Source organism: Ammospiza nelsoni, chromosome Z, assembly GCF_027579445.1.
Source record: "Ammospiza nelsoni isolate bAmmNel1 chromosome Z, bAmmNel1.pri, whole genome shotgun sequence".
In the NCBI taxonomy this organism is placed as follows: Eukaryota; Metazoa; Chordata; class Aves; order Passeriformes; family Passerellidae; genus Ammospiza; species Ammospiza nelsoni.
In genome coordinates this window covers 60758565-60778046 of record NC_080669.1, presented here as the reverse complement: position 1 = coordinate 60778046, position 19482 = coordinate 60758565, and the positions used below count along the sequence as shown (strand labels likewise).

Here is a 19482-nt window from a genome sequence, read left to right as displayed (position 1 = left end):
TTGTTAAAGCATAACTGAGCATCTAGAGGGATGGTGATTGATCACGAGTCTTGTGCATCTGCAGTTAAATCTTCTAAAAAGAATTCTTTGATTTTGGATAAATTTTGCCAAATCAGGCACAAGCCCAGAAGCAGAATTTTGACACCTGTAAAGCTAAGTTTGCAGAGTTGGACTTCACATGAGATCTCATTAAAGGTGTTTCTCTCCAAGCATCAAGAAAAGAAATTGTGGGAAGGATTGGCAGAATTACAGGATGCATTTCATGGCTTGGTTCTTATTCAGAGGAGAATGTTCTGCATGTCAATGTGACACCTAATCTGCAGGGCACAAGGGCGTGTGCAGGGACATAGAGCAATGTGTAGGGACACAAAGTCATGTGCAGGGGCACAGAGGAATTTGCAGAAATGCAAAATAATGTGCAGGGACACAGAGCAGTTTCCAGGGACACAGAGTAGTGTGCAGGAATACAAAGGGGTGTTCAGGGACAAAAAGTGATGTGTTAGGACAGAAAGGAGAGTGCAGGGACACAAATGTGGTTCCAGGGACACAAAAAGAGATGTGGGCACACAAGTGCTGCTGAGGGACATAGAAGAACCTGCCTGTCTGAGAACAGAAGGCCTTTGAAGTTCCATGTCCAAACCTTCCACCCTGCTGGTGCACCACAGCTCTTTTGCCAGGCTGTGGCTGATGTGGGTGCTGGAGCTGTGCCTGCTGGGCACTGCTGCTGTGCAGGGGACACAGCAGCCACTTGCTGGCATGTACAGCTGATCTGCATGGCTGTCACCCACTTAGGGCTACAAGAGCATGAACCAGCACATGGACATAAACATGACTGCTTGTTTTGTTTTAAGTCACTCTCTGAAGATACACACAGAGCCTTTTTAAAAACATCTTTTTAAAATGTGAACATGTGAATCCTGTACAGACTATGTCTTAAATACTGCCTAAATGCAATTCTGTTTTACATTCCAGTGGAGTTTGAAAATGGAGTATGGATGTACTCCTTCAGGTATGTCATTGGAGTACGCTGTGCTTGAAGTTTCAGTATGGTGGGGAGAACATGAAAGTAATTTATTTCCAAACATCTAATACACTACTGTGCTGAGTTCATTGTGTAGAGGAGTACAGACTGACACAGATTAGATGAGATTAATTATCCTGGGTTACAGATCAGATCTGACAGCTAAAAAGCCTCAGTCTTTTGAAAATGGAAACTGCAGCCTTTCTCTAGCATCACCAATTAAATACTGGCTTGATCAGTGACTGGTGTAGAGAACTTAAAGAAAAGATGAAAGATGTTCATAGATGAGAAGTTCTGGAATCTTCTCCTTGAAAACAACAATTTCATACTTTGTAAAAAGACTTCCCTAATTTCAAGGATTGAGTAGTGGTGACACTGTCATGAGAACAATTCAGTGTATACTTGCCTACAGATGTGTGTGATTAATTACCAAGATGGTCTGTGATCATGGTTATTGAGAAGAGCTTCTTAGCACCCTGTTGAAGTTCTTGTGGGTTTAGCTGCACTAGGAGCTGTCAAAGTATAGAATGGTGAAAATTGGAATTTCAGGAAAAGTGGAAAAGGCAACATGGAACAGAATATACAGCAGTAGCACTGAGAAGGGAGGAAGATGAAGGAGCATTATTGATTAAATTTACTAAACAATATATTTTAAAACTGTCGTGGGGAAGAGAAAAAAGGAAGAAAAACTTAAGTACTTTAATTAGTAGGGAATACTAGCAAAGAAAACATTGTGTGGAAAAAGCTGGGATCTTTAAAATGTTAAAGGCTCAATTAGAGCAGGTGTGAGAATATTTGAGTCAGAGTCCTGATGTCACTGGTGAGTTGGTGATGTTCATCACAGAGTGCCGAAGAAGGAAACTTCTGGGAGGAATATCATAGTTTTCACCTGCAATCCTTCAGAGTGACTGTGGGCAGGGGGGTATGGACTAGATGGAGTCTGTTGAACTGAAACACAGAAAGACATTCCTACCAAAAAATGTTTTTTTTTAATATAGATCATTGCTCCAGGTGACAGTTGATGCAAGAAAGAAAGAGCTTCAGGTTTGGAAGTTGGTCTTGTGTTTGATGCAGAAAGAACTGGAAGCTTCATTTAGCTCTGGAAGTCAAAACTTCCATCTTTATATTGCAGGAAGATCTGGAGAAGATGTGACCATGCAAAATTGCCAATTACATAAATGCTTTTCAGGAGGGAATGTGGGCAAGCCAGTCAAACCTGCAGCCTGTAAGCTCAGACCTGTTAACCTTCACAGCTCCAGAAATGAGAGTCCCTGCTGGCATGAAGGCTTCTGAGGATGGAGCTGGAGGGAGGCTTTGCAAGAGGCTGCCCCTTAACTTTGAATTGAAGCTGCTGAAGATGGTGCCAGAGGTGTTTGTGCTGAAGGCCAGCACTGCCATTGGCCAAGGGAACTCCCAGCTTCGATGACACAAGTGGTTGGGAGTCACTGCTGGTCCCCTCTGCTGCTTCTCCCCCAGCAGCTCTAAGGCCAGATGAGCTCAGCCGGGCCAGCTGCTCACAGTGCACGGCTGCAACTAAGGACAAACAAAACTCAGAGAGTGAAAACGGACACAGGCCACAGCTTTACCATGAGAGGCTTTTGATTCTGTAAATTCTGTTCTTCTTGTCTTGTAACATTTCTCTGCTTCACAAAATCCTTCCCAGGGCCTCCCATCTTACTAGCCATGGCCTTTGTTGTGCCTGCTGCCTTCCATCTCACACAAGCAGCACCAAACATTCCATTTTCAAATTCTATGGTCTCTGGTGGTCCAGTTATAAAGCACCAAAACCAGAAAGAGCAGCAACAGAGCAAGAAAGACAAATGAGCAGAACTGTTGCTGACCAGCAGAAACACAGAACGTCTGGAACTGAATACCCAGGCTCCCACTGGCTTTGGTTGATTGGGGTTTTTTGGTGGTGGTGGTTTTGTTGTTGGTATTTTTCTTTCCCTGAGACACATTTGGGATATCCCATCTGACTTTCTGTCTTCAGAGCTCATGGCCTAACCCCACCCTCACAGTGGCTGCTTGATCCATGTTTCTGTGGGTTCTGCCTGTGCAGTGGAGAGGGAGAGATCCTTCCTGTCACACAGTGCTTTGTGCAGCATTAATGTTCTTAGACTTGGCTGTACACACCAGTGTAAAGTAAAAGCCACATAAATAATTACACTACAAAAGCACAACATTCCCTTCCAAGCCTGAAGATAATATGGTTAAAATGTGTCTTAATGTAAGATTTTTCTTTCCAATTTCCACTCTATTTATAATTGTCAATAATTAAAATTAATTTCTCCAAGCCAAGTCAGTTATGCCCATGTTACAAACTGGTAAGGGATCTCTCTGTCCTCATCTACACCCAAAATGTTTTCTGTAAAGCTCCCCACCAGCTTCTCCCCAATCCTGTTGATGAATTGGAAGTGATGGAGAGACTTGGCTGGAGGGTACCTGGCAGCCAAGCACATCCCACTGCAGTCCTGCATGGTGTGCATGTGTCCCTGACAAGGAAGGTGTGGTGATCCCAGCTTCTGTCCATTTTGTGCCTGGCACCAGGGTGGTTGGTAGGGAGGGCTCCATGGCCTCTGCGGATTAGCTGAGGACTGATGCAGCATTTTTCCTCTGTGCATGTAGAATAAATCCAGCATTTAAGGAAGATCTAGACCTGCTTAGGTGTTTCCCACCCACCAGAACTGAAGCTGGAAGAGCTGGTGGAAGACAGGATGTGACTTGAAACCTGCCCTGTGCCTGCAGTAAGCTGACATTTGGCTGCCAGGCCTGGCAGGATTGCAAACCCTTTCACTCTGATGTAAATAACTCTCACTGGCAAAACCTGCACCAGAGTATATGCCTTCTTCACTTCTTCAAGAATTTTTTTCTGTTTTATAAGTAATAACAGTGTCTCTCTGCTGCAGCTTCATCTTTCTTCTGTAGCTTTGTTAATGCAGTAAAATTACAACTAAGTGTTAAGTCTACAGGTAATTTTTATGATAATGGCAAGTTGGGTTTTCTGACTGTGACAAAAATACTAGAAGCAGCAGATTAAAAGACCTCTCTATTATGGAAAATTAGCTATTTCAATTTCTCTTTTGAGAATATATTTAAATATGATCAGAATACACGCAGAATGTTATAGAACTTGTTAATTTAGGGAGCATTGTCAAATGTTATGCATTCCTCCAAATTATTTTGCATTGCCTGGCTTTCAGTCTTATAGCTTATGATTCGAAATATCTGTCCCACGAGGTTTAAAGAAGAAAACATATGTAGTAGCTAAAAAGAGCCCAAGAACTTTTGAATCTGTGATATATTAAAATTTTCTTTGTTGTCTTGTGCTAAGGGATTCTGGGCTGCCATTGAACATAAACTTCTTGGCAAAAGCAATTTATTTCAGAGAAGACATTGCATAGGAATTGATGATTCAGCACAACACAAACCTCCAAGGAGAAAACTTTGTAACTTACCAAAAAGAGGGCTATTTAGGAGACACATGGGCACATGAGCTTTCAGAATCCATAAAATGCCTAGACCTAAACTTTCTGGTTGTAAAGTTTGTTCAAAGCTAGATTTAAATGTGTAGACATGAACAACCATTAATTTTTCCCTGTCTGATTTCAGTTGATGACTTTCCTATGTGCAGAGCAAGCTGTTAGAAGTCCATAACCTCCTCACTGCTTCCCTTCCCTTGACCAGGGGAGCCAGAGTCAACATGCAAGGATGTTCATGCTGCCACATGTCATTTAGTGTGAAGTCCAGTCTGCCTCCTGCATCTGGAGATTGTCATGAAGAGCAGTAATCAACGGTGTTGACACCTGCTCATACTACAGACTGTTCAAAATACTTCCTGGTGAAGGAATATGTCACCAGGAAAATAAACCAGGCAGGTAATTCTGCAGTGGCCCAGGAAGGAAGGCTTGTAACGCAGAAGGTTTTACAGAGTTTTTACTGCTCAGCACTCTTTTCTCCTCACATGCATTCTTCATAAAGTTTAAATAAATAATGTTTATTCTTCATTAGGATCTTCTAAGAGGAGGGGAGAAAAGTGCTGCTTATGAGATAGGGGTTGAAATGGTGTTTTAAACAAGGCACATGTATTACCAGGAGGGGTGAGTTCACTGGATAATTTCAGTTGCTTTATGTGGGACTTAGGGAGGTTAGTCACATCATATCTGTGCACAGCATCTGTCTGTGACTGTGAGAAAACCCTTGAGACTGCCAGCCCAAGGATCTGGGGCTGCATCTTGCACACGTAGTGTTAGCACATGTGTTGGAAGATTTGCCTCACTGTGTCCAAAGTTCAGTACTGAGGACAAAAGCATGCATTGCTTCCCTTGGTCCACTCTTCCACCTTCTTTTCTTTGCTCTCCTCATTTCACTGAACTGCTTAGACATGAGTAGCTAAGAACTCTTCAGTCCCTGAAAAAAAACCCCAGCATTCTCAAGGAAAACTAATTTCCATATAAAATATTCAAGATCAGTTTCTGGGTCTCTTGGGCTTCATGTTGAAAGGTGAACTCCCCACTATTATAAGTTCACTTTCAGCCAAGTTTAAGTGACCTTTTTCAGACTTGGTAGGAAAAACTTTGGGTTTCCTACAGAGAACTCCCATGTGGTTTAAGAAATACAGCTATTCCAATGTGTAGTCTGACCCAACATACTAGAAGGGGTAAAGGAAAAAGAAGAAATGGTGAATGTATTTTCTATACGTTTTTTCTTACACAGTGGTGTAGAAAGTGCTCTAATCTTCACCTTGTATCTGCATTTCAGCAATCATACCTGAAGTTTTGTTTAGGAACCCAGATTTCAGAAAGGTGGGTTACCTTAAGGGAACAATGTACACAGAGTACAGCAGTAACCCCTGGAATTCAGTGTAGTTTGAGTTTTGCTTCTGTGCTTTTCAAATTAATGCTTGAGATAATGATGCTTGCTTGTAAGTTTGGGTCAGCTATTTCCACTCAGTGAAAGGCAGTGAAGTCAGATCCAGTGCTGGGGGTCTCTTTCTTGTTCTCAATATTTACCTACCAGCTAAACTGAAATTTTAAAATTTTAGCATTTGATGTGGGGGAAATTATCTAATGTTAATATTTATGAAGCTAACATGATACCTAACTGAATTCCTGCAGTTTAAAAAGACACTACATCCAGGTGTAACAATGTTTTTAGCGTCTCTGTGGATAGAGGTCCTTTTAAAACTTTATAGAGGTCCTCTATAAACTTCCTGCAGTACTTGAGGGAGGAGCTTCTTTGGAAGTAAGTTAGAAATGTGCTGTTGCAGTCCCAGCAGGAATTATCAGCTGCTGGTCCAGCCACCGCAGCAGGGGCGGCTTGAACTGCTGCATTTTAATTAGTGTGTTTCAGCAGCCAACCTACCCCATGTCTAAAGAATTATAGTCCTACAAACTGTTATCTCTGGCATTTACCGGTTCAAGAATATTGGCAAGCACTAGTTTGATTACAGTTTGTTTTTTTTTTAATGGTGTAGGTCCTTTGTTGTGCTTATCTAAGGTTCCTTTTATCTGCTGAGTGCAGTGAAGGCTGAATATAAAAAATATCTTTTTGGACTATTGCATTGCCTTTGGAGGCCAGTCTAAACAATTGCTGAAAAGTCTTTTCACCTCAAATATTAGAAAATCTACTCAGCATTCTAAAAATCAAACCAGCCAGAACTCTGGAACACAATTTCTGGAGTTAGATTTCCTTTTCAGAACCATGTACTTTTCTCCCACTAACCTTGCCTTCATTAAAGATTTGTTTTATTCCTCAAAGTATGTGGGAATCCAAGGCTTTTTGCTGCTCCTAAATGATATATGTTTTGTGAAATTTTCTATTCTGTTTACAAGTCATGAAATAATGAGAGAAAAGGCACGCCTGCAGTGGTTTGCAATTGCCTGTAAGCCCTGTATATGTAGATATTGATATTTAGAAGAAGGTTTGAGATTAGATTTGAATAATTTAAGAATTGTTTGTTAGATTACTGTAAAAAGAGTTTGTTTGATACTTCTCCATGAAATACAAGTTGTGAGAATTTCCAAATTTACATGAATGTATTTTTTAAAGTGAAGGCAATATTAGTAATACCATGGAATATGCACTCTTAAACTAATTTTAGTTCCTCTCACTGTTAATAGATTTTCTCTTTTCTTTTTATTTTTGTTTGGTTTTGAGCATTTTTGTTTTGTTTAGTTTTGTTTTTTCTGTCCAGTCTTTTAACTTCAACAGGATGTTTAATTTGGAAGTCCAGGAATAGTAATTTCATTTCTATAAATCCATTTTGCTCTTTTAGTGTATATCTAAGAAAACATAAATTAATGATCTTTAACTTTATACTTCTGTAAACTGTACAAAGAAATCAGTATTCTTTGTGGAAACCTATAATGGACTTTGATCTCCTGCTGCAGTTTTGGCAGCACAGATTTCCATGGCTTTGTACCAGGTACAGTTTTCTTGGGACCGATCATTCTTTCAAGTGTTTTTATTGGACAAACTTGATTGTGTAATTATTGCTTGACTACATGAAGCACAAACTAATTTATTTTAAAAAAATCAATCCAGAACTTAAGGAATTTAATCCAAATGAAATTTACAGGAGATTACATTCAGGACTGTATTTGTAATGAGTTGATTCAAAGGCAATATAAAAACCAGGATGAGTGGGCATGGTGTGGAAATGCTGACCTACTTTTGAAAAGATTTAATTTCCTTCTTCCAGTGAAATTACTGCCGATGAGTGTTATTTTATTTTAAAAGCTGCAGCTCGAGGAATTTACTTTTACTACCTACCTGTGGCCAAGTAAACATATGGCTGCATTTCATTTTGGTTGCCTTTCCTGTTTCAGAGGCAGAAGCTTTTTGTGGGTTTCAGGGAAGAAATGCTTTATCCAAACTGGGTCAAATTCTGTCTTTTCTTGTTTTGTATTTTCTCTCTCTGCCAGGCTCCACTGCAGGATCCTGCAAATTCCATTTTCTCCTTTATGTGCAAATTCTGCTGATCACTTCCACCTCTTTAACACCCCTTCTGGGCATCCCTGCCTTCCTTCCATCTGTGCTGACACCACTATTTTTGACTGCATCTATTTGAGGTGTGGCCATGCCTTTTCTCTCAGTCTTGCTGTCTGGAGTCCTTAGCACAGGCAGGGCACTGTGGTGCTGCTGCCCAACCTTTAAAACAGTGTCCTTCTGAAATCATTGAAAGCTCAGTAACACCTGAGAATAGTAATAAAAATAATCCAGAATGCTCAACCAATTGTATATTGAGAGGTGTGTGGGGAGGAGGCAGAAGGTTTTGCACATTTTAAATATTTTGAAAGTACTTTTCAAAATCATGTCTTGGACAACACACATGCAGAGGTCAGTTACTGAATTTGAGTCTATTTTGATGTATTTAGTGGCACACAATTACATTGGTTGACTAATTGGTGAGTGAATTTATCATGCCACTGAAGTATTGTACTTCAGGAAAACTATTTCTGTGCTCATACTGGGCTGTGTGTGCCTCAGCTGTGATACATTCCATGCACAGGACATAATGAGCTTTCTATGAGCTTTCTTATGTGTTGTCATTGTCGGCATTGTAGGTGGCATCACAAAAGTGAGTGTTTTTGTTGTGCATTATGACCAAACAGTAAAGATGTATAAATGATTTTTAGGTTTTTTCTGAGTTCAATACATATATATAAACACGTTTTTGTAGTAAAGCATTTGGCATCTTCACAATAAAATGATCTCTTGTTGTTGCTTTTCTTCTTTAGCATGATCACAGTTATACCTGGGCTTTTAAAAGTAAATCTTGAACAGAATCATTAAGCAGATTTCCAGACTGAAATACATATGAGAGTGAAGGAGAATGGCAATATTTTCAACAGCTCTAATTACTGTTGTCTAACTTTGCCAACTGCACATTCCAAGAATACAAGAATATGCCTTTTTTTCCTTTCTTTTTTTTTTTTTTTCCTTTTTTTTCCCTTTTTTTTCCCCCTATTTTTCTTACTCCAGCCAATTTCAAATAAATTATGTTTTGAATTCAGGTAGACTGTTTCCAGGCAAAGGTGTAAAAAACCCACTGCTGGATGCTCCTTTAAGCCTAATTTTGGTTAGAAGTAAATAAATGCACACTTACAAACACAAATATATATAATAAGTATTGCATATAAATGTGTATGCAAAGACATACATATTTGTCTATATTCACTAAATGCAAAGAGGCAAAAGCTGACTGAATCAATTCTGAATAGGCAAACACAGTACATTGAGTAATCTTGTGGAATATGGGAGACATGATTTCTGGTTTCTAGCCTGAACTGGTAATGGGTCACTTGTCAGTCATACTCTGCAATTCACTTCTGCAAGTGATTATCAGTTGTTTGAGCTCAGGGCCCTCTCAGTTACTCCCATTTAAACTGTTAACGGGGTTGGATTAAATAGTCTCTAGTGCTGTTGTCTGCTTCTTATCAAATAAGTGCCTTAACCATTGAGGTATGGGTGATCTCTTTCTATAGCAGTATTTACATTTATCATTCAGGCAAGTCAAACACTCCTTGCAGAGAGTGGGACATTGGGAGGGTGCAGGTCTGCCCGTCTGGCCATGAATTCCATTTCCAAGGGAAGTGGCATGTTGCCACAAGGATTCCTGGTTTCGGTATATTTGTGCAGTCTGACAAAACGTATCAATGAAGTTTTCAGTTGATGCAAATTCAAGAGGAGGTTCTCAGAAGCGGGGTGATGGCAGTCAAGGTTTGATGTTGCAAAAAACTTAGGGTAGGGGCAAGAGGTTACAATTAGCAGCTCTCTATGTTTCAGCTTCACATGAGAATCTTGCAGCTGTATCTTCCCACTGCTCTTTGATGATGAAAGCTTGAATTGCTCCAATTGGTGACCTTCCAAGTCACACAGTCACTTGGGAAAGCTGGATGTGCTGATTCAGCAGAAAGCTCCAGCAGGAAGCCAAAGAAAGAAGCAAAGCAAACCACCTAGATTTACATGAGGCAGTTCTGTTTGTGCATTTACATTTAGTTCCATAGGCTGATTTCTGCTTGCACCACTCCTCCCCACTCCTCACTACCTTGTTTTTTTTTTTTAAACTGTGAAGGAGTGAAGATACCCTGTTACCAACAAAGAAGCAAGGAATCAGGTCCATACTAGTAATGGCTCTCTGCTGTTTAGCCTCAGACATGGTGTGAGCAGGTTGCCATCCTGTTCCTGATTTCCTGTACTGGTTTCTGCCTGGAAGAGGAGCAGAGCTGGTTGTTAGCTAATGTTAGGTGTTTTCTCTCCTGCTGGTGAGAGCTGGGCAAAGCCATGTAAATCAGAAGCAAAATCTTTCAAAGTGTTCCCAAGTCTTGCCATGCCTTGTCATCAATTTTACACCAAATTAGGACTGCAGGGATGTGCAGAAATCTGTACAATAGAGAGTAAATTCCAAAGTAGCACCTTTGTTTGTGTTTTGAATATTGGCTAATGAGCCTAATGTCAAACTGCTCGACTGGATTATCTCTCTGGACTGTCTTACATCTCTTTCAAGCATTATGCTTCCTGTCTTCCAGGTTTGGGTACAGTCAAATGAACTGTAAAAGGTGGAGTGATGTTATCTTCCCTTCCAGTGGTGGAGATGTCCATCTCATCACTAAGACAATTAAATAATCTGGGGTGTTCTAGTGGCTAGGCTCTTATTTACATGGAAGACTTTGCAAACTGGTGATGCAAACACTGACAGTAGCTTTACTGAGAGACAGGGTCTGCCTTCCATTGCCACAGCAGCAGTGAGCATCAAGAGATTTGTACAGGAATTATCATCTATTTATTTGGATTAATAGCTGCTGCTAAATAGCTTCTCTAATTCTACTCTCACCCAAATACAATAATTTCTAGAAAGTTTGCTGCCTACTTTGTAAGGACATATGTAAACTAATGAGTTTAATGTTTGCACTGCACTTGTGTATGTGAAGCAGGGTGCATCAATGATTTGCAGTTTATGCACTGACTTCCCCATTGCAATCTTGCAGTGAAGTACTGGAGATATAAACCTTATCACAGCACATTCTTAGAATTCTATCTTTTAACAGTTTTGTTATATTTAAAAGATGTGAGGTTTTTTTTAATGTGATATATTTTTTTCTTCTTGCTAAATAGTGTCTTTGGAGACTTGGCTAAGGAGAGGAGATCTAATTAAATTCACGTAATGATTCTGGGAGTTACTGAAGCTCTCAGTACTCCCACACGTTTATCAATATACTTTGAAGAGAGACAAATCATTTTAGCATTTGAGATGAAGTGAAGATTAATTTATATGTGGTGCAGAGAAGCCCTCAGATGACTGAGCTGCACAACCCTTGCCACAGGTGACCTTTCCTTATGAAGAGGTCTTTCTGAAATGAATCTTCTCAATCAATTGCCAGTTCTTGTGCTCACTCGTGAAATTATGAAAATAGGGATGTGCCTACTACTCAGAGCCTTGTATGGCACCTGTCTGGCCCATGCTGAGGAGGGAGAAGATCAGGGCACCCATGGCAGTTTTGTACAGCACCTATAATAATGAACCTTGTGCCGCAGCTTTATTCCTGTGGTCAAGCGTGGCTATGCCATTCTGCTGTTTAAAAAAAAGCTCTTCCTGTCATGGTTGTCTCCTGTCAACTCACTGAGATGGCTTTCTCCTGGTTCAGAGGGATCTGCAGTGCAATTTGGCATCTGGTATGCATGTGATGGTGCTTCAGTGCATCTATTTTGGGAAGAATACAAAGGTATCTGGATGGTTTGTAACCAATATGAGCTTACCAGAGGTTACAACCTTTCTTTAAGTAATTCACAGAGTACAGAGCCCTTCCTTGACAGCAACAAGTAAAGCACAGCAAGTTGACCCTCCCTCTGGAGACCATCTGCCCCAACTATGCACTCAGAGAAGTGCCTTCCATCCAGCAGAGCCATAATTTTATGAGTGCTCAGACTTCTCACATTCAAATAGTTACACCTTGAAGGCAAAGGGAAGATGTAAGCTCAGTCCACTTTTGCTGTGAACAAGTCCCACCAGTTTCCACTGAATGAACCTAAAATGCTGCCTCCTCCATTTGGTGCCAGATTTGGTCTTTTGGTCCAGTGGGCAAGAAGCAGCGCAAAAATTTTCTGTTTCACCATTGCTGTCATCAGCAATTAGTGAGCAGGCCCCCCAGTATAAGTTATTGTTGCATGTGTGTTGCCTTAACAAAGACAAGATGTGGTGACTTGGTTATCCAAGGAAACATCCAGGGATAGCCATTAGACAGAAAAGGTGTGGCCAAGAAGGATGATAAACTCTTGCAACTTCTGTTGGCTCAGTGACTGCTGAAGTGCTCTGGTTGAATACAGAGGGGGTTTGACACTTCTTGGATTTTGGGCGGGAGGGTTTATTGCATCTGTGGGGAAGAATGAGATAGTTTTGCCCAAACTGGGAGGAATAGAAAATGTAGGCAACTCTGTTTATTGACAGATTCGAAGAGTTGTATGTACAACCCAACTATTCTTCCTTTTTTTTTTTTTATTATTTTAAATTTAGTGGGGCTACATCCATTGTCTACAGATGCAGGCAGAAAGGGACCCAGAAACCTTACGCCGTCAAAATGTTGAAGAAGACAGTAAGTCATTTTTGTTTTGTTTTGCTTTGCTTTGGAATATGATTGGGATTTTCTCTGGGCATTTTTTTTCTTTTTCTTTCTTTTTTTTGGCCTTTTTTTGTTGTTTTTTTTTGGTGCAGTTTATTCATGTGGGGAAAATGTCCTAGATTTAGGATTATAAACTGCTGAACTCGTATTTTCCATGAGTGAGCTTTGGCTCCTCATCACCAAAACAGCTGTTAGAAGTAACAGTACAGTAGAGGGAATGCCTATCCCCACAAATCTGGCTTGTACCTTCAGCTGGTGTTGTCCATATACATTTGGACTTGGCAAAAAATGTTGAGAAAAAAAATGTCTTTTTCTTTCATGAAAAAAACAAAAAAGGACACCTTGAAAAATTTAAATATTCAGTGTTTTGTCTTTGATGTAATACATTGTTTTGCTCAAAAAATGCCATGACACAATTAATCTTTTTTCAGAAACTGATTTAAAACACCAACTCAAACCTCAGTAAAATTAAAAACATTGTAGTGGGTTTTTTTACCACTATGAAATTGCTAGAGAACCAGTTGAGGTTACAATTTATTTTTAGAATTCCATATATGTCACACTTATACTACAGCTCTTTTTGTGTGTTCTGAAAAATAGATGGTGGAAAGCAAGAAGAGAGACTAAGAGAAGAAAGACAAGCTATGGACTGAGAGACTTTATGCAGAAAGACACTGTGGGGCATGGGGTAGAGCAGTTCATATTCCTAGGATGGAAAGAGAAGTCTGAGAGAAAGCAGGCAAGCTGTGAGGCATGTACATGGTATCTTTTCATGAATGGTTTTGATTCAGTTTACCCCAGCCTTAGAACATTCATTATTCCATGATGTTCAGGAACATTCACATGTGGAAACATAAGGATGGGTGGGTTGGCGTAGCCATGTCCAAATGGTGGCTCCACTGGTGGTCTCAGTGCAAGATGTAATGAGTGGGTTTCACATGAGTAAAATGTTGGCATTAATTTGTCGTCTTTGAACACGAGCCAAGGTTTAAACTGGCACAAAGAATCAGTTGTGTGTGCTGCTTTTGAATTTGCATCTGGTACACTGGAAGAAGCAGAACATGTGCATTGCTGCAGCTTGTGCCCTATGAAAGGGCAGAGAATTTTTGAGCTTCCATCTGTTCATTATGCCAGAGATTCTCATAATGTTTTAGGAGTATACTGTCCAAACTTCTCATTCTGAAATGCAATAGGAAGAACTACATTTCTTTAAAATATTTCTCTGCCTTTTGATTTTTTTTGCTTTCATGGAAATTAATTCATGTTTACAATTGTCATATTTATGTATTTATGCTAGATCTATTTTTCTGCATCTGAAACTAGTCAGTTTAGGCTTTGGTAGACTTGCTGTAGCACAGATTTGATTTTTTTTTTAATGGCACCTAAGGAAAAGACTATAGTTATGAAAGTTGTTTTTACATCAGCAATAATATATGTTTCACTTAATGCAGCCTTGGTTGTGTTAGCAGTATGGTTAAGTAGTTCACAGAGCTGAGTTGTTCCCAGTGTAATTGATGCATTTTGGGATGTTTTGCTATGAAAACAAGTAATCCTCTTAGACAAATGAGCTTTTCTGCGTAAATGAGAACATGGGAGACAGTACTTTAAGGATGTGCCACTGCTTGTGTCTGACCAATTTGGAGATGTAATTATTATCACAGGGACTGAACCACCCGTGTTAGAATGTTCTTACAGCAGGAGGTCTGATCTTTGCTCAGAGTGTCTCAGTACAGAAAATAATCATGTGTGAGCCAAGTCGTGTATTAAAATGTTGATCAGCTTGTTTCCTGTTCCCTTTTTGAAAACAATTAGAAAAAAGGATGGCAGTTCAATAGTAGAGGAAAAGGGATGGGAGGAAAAGAAGAGGAGCCTGTGATTGTTTTTTTGGTAGAGTCCCATCTCTTCAATTCCATTTGTAAATGTACATAAGGGAGCTCTGAAGAGCACATGGGTTGAAATTAGAAGACAAAGGAAGATGACAAAAGAGCAAATACTCTTGGTTTTTCCATTCAAACAGACTATCTGAATGGAACCAGTCTGCTGCTTCAAACAAGACTGACTCTCTAAGGAAGAGGTCTGTAAAAACAGGGTAAGGGACAGGGATAGGGTGGTCCAGATTGCTCTGGAAGTGATGACAAGTGATGTGTGATTAGGAGGCTGCTGGCTGATGGGCAGCTCCAGATTTTTGAGTGATGATCACTGAAGTGCTGTAATTTGAAGTAAAGTATTAGAAATTATTACTTTTCTGTCCCATGGGAACAGCTTTGGTAAGAACATAGGATCCTTTAGGATTGAAGTAGTCCTCTAGGAACAGACTGCAAGAAACATGAAATAGCTGTCAGTGTTCTTTTCATTTAAACAGAATGAGTAATTTTTCATTTTGCATGAATAATACATTCTTATTTAAGAGCAAATAAAATTTTGGGTAAGACCTATCATCCAGTTCTGAGAATACATTCTTGTACAGGGTTTTGAGTTCCTAGGATGTTCTGCAATTAATACATTTTTTACCACCTTGTTCAATAAAACAGTAGTAGACTATTTGCTAATTTTTGAGGGGTCTGGGGGATGTGGGTGATTTCATCTGTGGTTTAGGCGTTTTTTGTAGGGGCTAAACCATCAAAGAGTAACAGAATAAAACATTTATACAAACCTATTGGTGTGACTAAAATAAAAGAAAGCGTTCATAATATTATATTTCTGTTGAGAGGTTTAATACTTCTTAACTATTTATACAAATTTTCTACAATTTCAAAGGGAGGAAGAAAAATGGGTTTTTACTGCTTCAAAATTATTGGAGCAGAATGCTTCCATTTTCTGTTGATTTTAGTTTTGTCAAGCCCAAGTTAGGAGTAGTTTAAAATCTTTAAAAATAAAAATTAGTTGGGAAACTAAGAGGCAAGTTAGAACTTTAGCTTCTAGAGCTGCTAAAAGACAACTGTCAGAAGGATTGAAGAGGTCCAAAGAAAAGTTGATTTTTGAATTAGCAGGAGAGACACTCTCCAATAACATATAAGAAATAAAATTTGTAATGGTTCTTAAGAGCTACCAAAAAAAAGTTTAAAACCCAGCATCTATGGGTCCAGGCAAAAATATTACCTATGATTTCATCATCTAACCTTTGTGCTTAATTCCTGGGCACTACTGAAATGTATTGCCTGCTCATTTGCTATGTTTAGCAGGTCTTTTAAATTCCACAGGTGGTAAATGTAAAGATATGAACCATGTCTTTTCTTTTGGGGGAAATCTATTTCATGAAGCAAGAAAGAAGCAAAAGCAGATCATATTGCACTTCAGAAAAAGTCATCAAAAGAGCAGAGTACCATGATGAACTTTCACACTTGCAATTGCAAATATGAGATTATTTTGCTTTTTACTATGCATTTTACCACTCCTTGATGACTCAGTGCCACAGAAAAGTGAAGTATCTTTAGGATACACTTTACAAAAGTTATTCTTACTACTCTTAAACTAAGATTTAAAAATTATGTGATATTTACAACCAGTCATTCTGGAGTGGTCATTGCTGCAAACAACATACAGCATATGGATCATATTGGAAGAATGAAGTTCTCTAAGGAAGCAATATATATATGTGATATTTTTTATATGAAGTCTCTTATCTGTTTTTCCCCATTTTGGTGTGTTTTGAGGAAGCTAAGCAGTCTGGGGTAAGAATCTGGGTAGGTGAATGCCTTCCAAGAAATTAGATCCACCTCCGCCTTAAATTTCCTACCTGAGTCTGGACAAGTTGCTTTAAAAATAGTGATGAGAACAGATGGACTCTGCTGCATGGTTTCTAAACTAAGATACCAAGTGCCTGCCTACATTGTAGGTCTATCAAGTGCTAACTACTGCAACTGAAGTAATTTTGGAGTTGCCACTGCAATAAAGCAACATGCTCTGCTGAAAGGACAATAGGATTCTTGAGCTGGGTTGTCTGTAGCCTTGGTCCTGGCTTGTTCCCAGTATTTCTTTTGGTTTCAACTTTTTCATCCATAAAAATAAGATAATATTTATTTTATTTGCTTCTCAGCAATGCTTTGAATGAAGCCTGGTTAATATTTCTCAGTTCTAATTGATATGTACTATCCCCTAAGCACAAATAAGTATTATGAAATATTAGACCCTGTCTGTCTCAGTCAATGAGACATACAAGTATAGAGACTGTTTTGGAAAATTTTCATTTTGATTTCCTTTTTTTTTATGTGTGGACCTCCTCCCTCACACAGTTTGTGATGCTTAAATAATACTTCTGTAGCACTTTTATCAAAACCAATATATATGAAGCAGCATTCTTTGTGCAGACTGGTTGATATTCAAATTCAGACAAATGTTCAGGCCCATCAATTTTTTTCTCAGATCTGAAACAGAGCAACAGTTTTCAAGCAATACATACTCTGGAAAGTGTTGGGCTCGGATTAATACAACTGTACAAATGAGTTACACGATTTGAATACAGCAGATATTTTGGGTCTGTGGATCATAAAGGAGAGTGAGCAAATGCAAAGGTAATAGGCTTCCCTTGTGGATAATTGGGGTTGGATATCTGGAGTTAAGGTTCAGTATAGACCATTATGATCTCTGAAGGAGATCATAATGGTCTATAAGCCACATCTAAAAAGTCTCAATTGCATTAGTGTTTGCACATGTACATGTAGACACACACACATGTATACATATAAATATATAAATAAATAAATATATATACACAATGTATATATATATACACATTGGGAAGAAGGGACAGGCAACTCAGGAAGAGTACAGTGATGTCACTGGTGATGTAAAGAAAAAATTGGAAAGGTGAAAGCTCAAATGGAACTCAATCTGGCCACTGCTGTGAAAGATAATAGAAAGTGTTTTTATAAATACATCAAAACAAAAATGGGGCCAATGAAAATCTCCATCCTTGATTGGATGCACAGACAAACACTGGAACCAAGAATGAGGAAAAGGCTCAGATGCCTTCTTTGCCTCTGACCTCAACAGTAAGGCCTGATTATCCTCAGGGAACCAGCCCCAGCTGGCAGACAGGGACAGAGAGCAGAACAGACCCTGTGCAGTCCAGCAGGAGGGAGGCAGTGACCTTGCTGAGCCACTGAGACACTCACAAGTCCATGGGACCAGGTTGGATTCATCCAAGGGTGCTGAGGGAGCTAGAGAAGGAGTTTGCCAAGCTGCTCTGCCTCACTGATCATCAATCCTATCTAACTGGGAAGGTCCCAGATAATTTGGAGGTTGGCGAATGTGATGTCCATCCACAAGTAGGGCAGGAAAATAGATGCAGGGAAGCACAGGCCTGTGAGCCAGACCGTGGTGCCAGGGAAGATGATGGAGAAGATCATTTTGGATGCAATCACACAGTAAATACAGTGCAGGGGATCATGCACAGCCAGCAGGGGTTTGGGAATGGCACATCCTGCCTGGCCAACCTGATCTCCTTTCATGAGCAGGTGGCCTGCAGGAAAGGGGGTGTGAATGTGGATGTGTCTACCTGGACTTCAAGCAAAGCCTTTGGCGCTGTCTCCCACAGCACTCTCCTGGAAAATCTGGCAGCCCATGCCTTGGACAGGAGCACTCTTGGCTGGGCTAGGAACTGTTTGGTTGCTGGGCCCAGAGAATGGTGCTGAATGGTGCTGGGTCTGGCTGGCCTCTGGTCACTGTTGGTGGCCCCAGGATGAGTGCTGGAGTGCTGGGCCCAGTTCTGTGTAATATCTTCATTGATGATCTGGATGAGGGGGTGAATTGCACCTTCCATAAGGTCATGGATATGACTAAGTTAGATTAGAGTGTTGATCTGCTGGAGGGCAGGAAGGCTCTGCAGAGGGATCTGGACAAGCTGGATTGATAGGCCAAGGCCACTTGTATGAGGCTCAATAAGACCAAGTCCCAGGTCCTGCTCTTGGGTTACAACAACCCCTTCAGCTCTATGGGCTGGGGGAAAAGTGTCTGGAAATCTGCCTGGTGGGAAAGGACCTGGGGGAGCTGGTCAAGAGGAGCTGAACCTGAGTCAGCTGTGCCCAGGTGGCCAAGAAGGCCAAGGGCATCTGGCTGGGGTGAGTAATAGCGGGGCAGCAAGGACAGGGCAGTGACTGTCCCCCTATGCTAGCACTGCTGGGCCTGCATCTCAAACCCGCTGTCCAGTTCTGGGTCCCTCACTGCAAGAGAGACATTGAAGTGCCAGATAAGGGAACAGAGCTGGGGAAGGAGATTAAGTCCTTTGAGGAGTAGGTGAGGAATGTGAGTGTATTTAGCTTGGAGAAAAAGCGGCTCAGATGACCTTGCTCTCTAAAACTGTTTGAATGGAGATTGTAGTGGAATGAGGGTCATCCCCTTCTCCCAGGTAACAAGAGACAGGATGAAAGTAAATGGCCTCAAACTGCAGCTGGGGGGCTTACAGCTGGACATTAGGAGGAATTTCTTCACAGAAGTGTGATTAGACATTGGAATGGGCTGCCCAGGGATATGGTGGAAGCACCATCCCTGGAGGTGTATTCAAGAAATGACAATGTGGCACTCAGTGGTCCTGTCTCTTTGACAAAGTGGCGATTGGTCAAAGACATGATTTGATCATCCTGGAAGTATTTTCATCCCAAGGGATTCTGTGATATATATATATATATATATATATATATGTATATCTAAGCATGTATGTTTTATAGGCACAAATACGCAAACACCTATATACGCACCCTAGAAGATTATGTATTAATATGATATGGATTTAAAATTTTTATGTATTCCCAGCTCCACAGGGAATATAGTTGGCTGAGTTTTTCATTTTCTGTTGCAGTGAATTTGTGGTATTAAGTGGTTATCAAGAGGCTCATGGAAATGTTT

At 40.2% G+C, this 19482-nt stretch overlaps 1 protein-coding gene across 1 annotated transcript in view; it reads left to right on the top strand.

Annotated features, from left to right (window-relative positions):
* The window catches only part of CAMK4 (calcium/calmodulin dependent protein kinase IV), a 137788-nt gene that overhangs the window by 44597 nt on the left and 73709 nt on the right, over positions 1–19482 (top strand). Inside the window, exon 2 of the mRNA XM_059492215.1 lies at positions 12534–12612. Within this exon, the coding sequence (XP_059348198.1) occupies positions 12534–12612 (79 nt within the window). The remainder of the gene's footprint in view (positions 1–12533; positions 12613–19482) is intronic.